At 41.4% G+C, this 6574-nt stretch overlaps 1 protein-coding gene across 2 annotated transcripts in view; it reads left to right on the forward strand.

The window, feature by feature from the left end:
- EWSR1 (EWS RNA binding protein 1) overlaps positions 1-5887 on the forward strand; it is a 27720-nt gene extending 21833 nt beyond the window's left edge. For both annotated transcript variants that reach the window (XM_019506709.1, XM_019506710.1), the window contains exons 10-17: positions 498-530; positions 1800-1918; positions 2664-2793; positions 3258-3381; positions 3512-3670; positions 4169-4266; positions 5075-5348; positions 5672-5887. In XM_019506709.1, coding sequence (XP_019362254.1) covers positions 498-530; positions 1800-1918; positions 2664-2793; positions 3258-3381; positions 3512-3670; positions 4169-4266; positions 5075-5348; positions 5672-5711 — 977 coding nt within the window. In that variant the 3' untranslated portion in view covers positions 5712-5887. The remainder of the gene's footprint in view (positions 1-497; positions 531-1799; positions 1919-2663; positions 2794-3257; positions 3382-3511; positions 3671-4168; positions 4267-5074; positions 5349-5671) is intronic.
- The last annotated feature ends 687 nt before the right edge of the window (positions 5888-6574 follow it).

The following is a 6574-nucleotide window of genomic DNA, read 5'->3' on the forward strand; positions in this document are numbered from 1 at the left end:
AAAAAAAAAAAAAAAAATTTCAGTCAGTTTTTAGAAAAACTATAATTTTTATTAGTTTCATAAGTGGTTAAAAATGACATGTGCAACAAGACTTTAATGGGTACTGCCGGCAATGCCTAGGGGTATAAGGTTTAACCTATGGTTACAGAACAAAGGGTAACGAAGTATTGAGAAACTACTTCTGTAATTTGGGGAGAATAGATTTGTTTGGATTTAATAAAAAAAGTAATTTTTTTATAAACTTAACACTGATTGGCCCAATAAAGTGTTAAAAAAGCGTAATAGTGGTTAATGGTTTAAAAGGCTGCTAAAATCATAGCAAACTGATCACAGAGTTTAAAGGTGCATTGCTAACATTTTTGCAATGCAGGTCAATTCGAGTTTAACAAACACCATCAAATGGTGGTTGTAAGTAGATAGTTTTGTGTGTGTCAGTTTTTCAGGCTGCAAGACTTGCACTAACAACATTTTATCTCATTTTTTTTCCCGACTGACAGGACCCATGGAAGAAGGACCAGATCTTGATTTAGGTAACTTTTGCATAACTGTTCAGAGTGCCTTCCCACTTAACCTCATCCCCATGTAGCCATCCTTCAGATAACTTGTCCACAAAAAAATTCTCCACCTTATTTCTTATCCATCTGTATTAAATGCCCAAGAATACTCATCCTCTGTAATTCAGTGTCTTTATGAAAATTTCATTTGCTGTTGCCTTTTTGATTAATCAAACAGCCAGCTAGCTGACTTAAATTTGTAAGCATTCATTAGATCCTTATTCCTTTGTTCAGGAAATGAGGTTCTGTTTTTGAGCAGTTAATATCTGCTATATCTGAATAGCCAGGGATTGACTTTAAGCAATATAAAAACATATCTAGTATCTGCTGGTGTAGTGATCACTTCTTTTCTTTTTAAAAAACTTCTCTTCCTTTCTGTGCTCTTCTGCCCCATAGCTTGTGAATTTGTAATCTCTTCTTTCATATCACGTGTATACAAAGGCACATTTTTACAGTTGCTGTGTCTCAGAGTCACCTTATAGTTTTAACTGGTTATAAAGGACCTACTGCAGCAAGGAAATAGGTGTCTAGGCTAAATGGTGGTACGCAGTTACACAAAGGATGTAAAATCCTGATATGCACTTGCAGATGGTATCTGGCTTTAACACAGATGTTTTTTCTTCAGTAACTACCAACAATTTCTCACATCATACCAATATGGTCATTAACCATCCTGTTTTAGCTGTGGTTCACCTGACACATCAGTGTTATAATGCAACCCATTTAAGATATCCATGGAGAATGTAGACGCCTGTTTAAGTAATGTGAATGGAACTACCTTTTGCTAAATCCAATTGATTTCATTACTGAGAGGGTTTAAATGAGTTTAAATATACCTGCTAATTCACTTGGGAACAACAAACGCTCCTGCTTTTCATCTCTGATGTTTGTTTGTTCCATTATTACCTACTGTTTGTTCTCAGCTTGTGAGGTTTTCACCTCATTAAGGTGTTACCACACCATTACTTACAGGGCTTTGCTGCTGGTAGCACACTTGAAATGGGCAGGACCTCACCAGTTTCTGGAAGGAAACATGAGCTAGAAGGAATGAGCACCTTCCATATTGGGCAATTGTTTTGATTGACAGATGTGGTTTAGACTGTATTTACCCTATCATGACAGGAAACCAGACCAAAAATCCTCTCTTGGGTTGGAGGTGAATGGGAAATAAAGCTGAACAAACAAACTTTATAAGCACTCCTGCTGCCTTGTATTTTGACACCTGGGTTAATTTGATTTCCTTAGGCCCGTCTGTAGACCCTGATGAAGACTCGGACAACAGTTCAGTGTATGTACAGGGACTGAATGACAATGTGACCCTGGAAGAGCTGGCAGACTTCTTCAAACAATGTGGTGTTGTCAAGGTGAGTGACAGCATGTATGTCAAGGACAGGTGTGGAATGAGCAGTAAATCATGTTCCACACTTATTCACGGGGCTGAACTCTCAACCTTTTGCATACCAGAGTATGCCTCTTATGCATCCATCCCATTTGTCTGGAAACTAATCCAGATGTATTTATCATTTACCCATCCCATTTATCTGGAAACCTCTTCCCATTTAACACTGGAAAAGAGAGAGGATTGTTTTAACCACCCAGATTGAGAATCCCTGAAATAAGCTGCAGGTCTTCTGAAGAGCCTTTTATGACTTGTCATTCAGTTTTATATTGCTGTTCTAAATGCTGCAGTATTGGAATCCACTTAGAATGGAATTGTTTCCATGTTGGTATTCTTTTCTGAAACATTGGAATATTAGCAGAACTAGGAATAATGGAAGGAGTACAAAAAGGGAGGTTGTGGATTCATCGTAATTCAGTTTTGTCCAATTGCATCTGGCATTATCAGGTACATAAGTTGGTAACCAGATTCTATTCTAAACATGGTTCTTAAATGTATTCAAATTGTAATAGTTCAGATGTTTTTGTGCTCTAAAGGATCCCTCTGGGTGTCAGCTCTCCTTTCTTCAGTCTTGGGGGTTGGGTCACAAGAACAAGATTTGCTAGGTGAGCTTTGCTGACTTAAATTGAACAGGGGAAATGCAGGAAAGACCTTGCCATTCAGCTTAGTATCTAACTTCAAATTAAAGTGAGATTCTGATTTTCTACTAGATGAACAAGAGGACTGGGCAGCCAATGATAAATCTTTATATTGATAAAGAAACTGGAAAACCAAAAGGAGATGCCACTGTGTCCTATGATGACCCTTCAACTGCTAAAGCAGCTATAGAGTGGTTTGATGGTAAGTGATAGGAAAAAAACAGATGAGAGTAGTTTTTGTTTAGGATTTTATAGCTAAACTCTCTGCCAACTTGGACTAGGAAAATGGGTGTTTGCGCTAAGCAGAGGGAAGGTGATAACAAGGTATTAAAAGCAAGATCTGGTTCGACTTCCAAGATTTTATCTGGGAGATTTTCATATCACATAAAAGAGACTGGTCAGTGCTCTTATTTCCCAGCTAGCATGGGCTCCCTCTTCTAATGTCTGATACTCTCTTCTCTAGAGTTTTAATCTTGGTTTTTCAGGTCAAGTGGGGACTCTTTCCACCCAAAGACCTCTTGGTATAAGGAAACCTTTCCCTGTGATCATTGACCCTACTTCTCCACAGAATGATGTGCCAATTTACTCAAGCTTAGTTTCCTTTTCTAATAGTGGAAGTGTGCAAACACAAAAATGAACCCCTCCTTCCTGTATTTTTTTCCTTAGGAAAAGATTTCCAGGGGAACAAACTCAAAGTTACTCTCACAAGGAAGAAGCCACCAATGAATAGTATGAGAGGTGGGATGCCCCAACGTGAACAACGTGGAATGCCTCCCCCGCTCCGTGGAGGTAATGTACTGGATCTGGATGAGCTGCAAAGCCCTTGACCCCCTAGCATGCTGCTCCGAGGGTGTAGCCTACTCTGGTCTACATTCCGGGCTGCAGAGATCATCAGCATGTGTTAGAATTAATTAATTCTTTCTATCAGGTCCTGGTGGTCCTAGTGGTCCCATGGGCCGTATGGGAGGCAGAGGCGGAGACAGAGGTGGCTTTTCCTCAAGGGGACCACGGGGTTCTAGAGGAAACAGCTCTGGTGGGAATGTCCAGCATCGAGCTGGAGACTGGCAGTGCCCCAATCCGTAAGTATATCTGAACTCCCTTGTGCATCTGATCTGTGTCATCTTTTTCTCCTCTATTCTTGCATGTTGAACCTGACGTCACTCCCTCGCTTCCAAGTTACCTGGCATGCTGCTTGGTGTTGCCTTCAGTGCCTGCAGAATAGCCTAACCTTGTTGTGCTGTCATAACCAGAAACAAATGTACCTATCCTGAATTGGAACCCCATTGTTCTGTACAAAACAGCAAAAAGACAGGCCTTTGCCCCAAGAACTTACTTGGAATGTCCCAGAATATTCTTAGTCAAGTCATTTAGGGTAATGTACGTTGCCAGTAGACAAGAATGGCAACACATCTGAGAATGGAAAGAGATGCCTATTATGCAGAACTGATGCGTATATGAAGTAGTCCTCAAGACCTGCAAGATGGAGAAATGCAGGCTGATTGACTTGATCAGTGCCATATAATGTCTGCATGTTAAGAATCTGTTTTTAAGTTTTACTAACTGATGGCTCTATCTAGGGGATGTGGAAACCAGAACTTTGCTTGGAGAACAGAGTGTAATCAGTGCAAGGCTCCTAAACCAGAAGGCTTTCTTCCACCACCCTTTCCACCTCCAGGTATGTATATGCCCCAGTTGTTGCTGATGATCTGCTGACTCTGGGAGGCAGTTGTCAAGATGGTGTGCTTCTGCCTTTGCTTTGTGACTAATGTGGCTTATGTGCTGCTCTCAAGGAGTGTCTGTTTTTAGTCCTAGATAATTACTGGGTATAAATCAAAGCCCATTTTGAACTGCAGAGGCAGCCTGCCACTCACTGCTCTCCCTTAGATCATCTTCTCTTTTCTTTTAAACTCCTTCCTTTTGTGCCTGCCTGCAGCAGTCCACTTCTCCAAAGCATCATCATCAACTTGTGTTGCTCCCAGATGGAGTAATTTCTCTTCACCTTGCTGTCTGTATCTCTGAACTCCTTAATGGATCTTGAAAAAGTAGCATAACATTTTTAGTGGGTGTTCAAGAATACCTGTAGTGCCTCCAGTCTAGCATTAGACCCCTGGGGTTACCTTCATGTTTCGGAGTGGCTTAATCCTTTTATACTTTGTTCATTTGGCCTGAGCCAAAGCATTGATGTCTTTGTCAGAGGCTGGCAGTGTGGAGAAACTGGACCTTTTTACCCATAATTTATGCCAGCCTTTTTGTGGTTCCCCAACAGCCACCAGACCCTGTGCTGCGCATGTTCCTAAAGTTCAATGCATGCATATTTTACCACCTGTCTACTTGAGTTCATCTGGAAGGCTGTTAGGTCTCTTTAAAGTCCAGGAACAAGCTTTCTGTTGAAAGGTTTGGGTTTTCTATCCAGAGAAGGGAAGTGCTCAGTCTATAAGGCTGTTTTCAAACTAGTGTGGTGACTTTTTTTTTTTCTCTGCCAGGTGGAGATCGTGGCAGAGGTGGCCCTGGTGGTATGAGAGGAGGAAGAGGAGGCCTCATGGATCGTGGTGGTCCTGGAGGAATGTTCAGAGGTGGACGTGGTGGAGATAGAGGCGGTTTTAGAGGTGGCCGGGGTATGGATCGAGGTGGATTTGGAGGCGGTGGTGGAGGAGGTGGCCGGCGAGGAGGACCTGGAGGCCCACCTGGACCTCTCATGGAGCAAATGGGAGGTGGCGGCAGAGGCGGCAGGCGTGGAGGACCAGGAAAAATGGACAAGTAAGTATGGAATAAACTGGAGTCTCTTAAATGGACCTGACAGTAGGATGGTTAGATCTGAAATCAAACCTCTACTGAGTGAAAGGAAGAATAAACCAGGATCTGATTTGATGAAAGACTAGGGAGGAATGGAACTTAAAGTCAATTCCTCTCGATTGGAGACTTGGTGAGTGTGGGAGGACAAGGGGTCAGCAGTACCAGGTGGTTCTTGTTCTCTTATGCTAGAAGCATGCCCTTCTCCTTTAATGTAAAGAGAACATCAGTCAGGAATGTGGGAGTGTTTGTCCCAGAAGCTAAAACTGATCTAGCCTTTTCCTTTGCAGGGGTGAGCATCGTCAGGAGCGCAGAGACCGGCCCTACTAGAGGCAAAAACCCTGCAGAGCTGCATTTACTACCAGATTTATTTTTTAAACCAGAAAATGTTTTAAATTTATAATTCCATATTTATAATGTTGGTCACAACATTATGATTATTCCTTGTCTGTACTTTAGTATTTTTCACCATTTGTGGAGAAACATTAAAACAAGGTTAAATGGTAGTGTGCTGAGTTTTTTTTTTTTTCCTTTTAAAAATGGTTGTTTAACTAAAACTAAACCAATGAGAAACCATTGTTGTGAGCATGCTCGGTATCATTGTGTGGAAAACCCAGGAGGGAGGAGGAGAACTAACTGTAACAATGTTAATGGTTGTGATGTTTTTTTTAAAATAAAATTCCAAATGTTTATAAATGTAACACTTCTCAGACTCTATTCAGAACATCCCCACCTGGAATCAGGAGTCTTGCAGTGTCTGTAGAAGAGTTGGGGGCTTTCACCAAGATGATGTCTACACTAACTGGCTTGCAGTCCATTTGATACTGAGTTATAATGTATGGAGGTGGGTGGATTGAAATGTACTGCAAGATGGCTTGAACCTGCACTAAAAGAAGTTTGGAAAGAAAGCCCAGACATCTTTAGTCAAAAACTGTAAAAGTTTGGCTTGTTGCATTCAGAGGATAAAACTGACCAATCGCTTCAAGTAAACTCAACATTGCATCTTAGCTGTAAGTAAAAATGTATCGCTGGGGTATTTCAGTGACTAGTCTTTAAGTAGCTTATCTATAAATTCTGTCTGGTGGTAGTTTTGTTTGATTTACAGTGGGCTTACATGCACCCTTGGTATGTGAATGGCTGGGGAGACAGCACCCAGGAGGGGAACATTTCATGAAAAGGCAGCTACTACGTTG

This window comes from Gavialis gangeticus, unplaced genomic scaffold (genome assembly GCF_001723915.1).
Source record: "Gavialis gangeticus isolate Ggan-Ray unplaced genomic scaffold, GavGan_comp1, whole genome shotgun sequence".
Lineage (NCBI taxonomy): Eukaryota > Metazoa > Chordata > Crocodylia > Gavialidae > Gavialis > Gavialis gangeticus.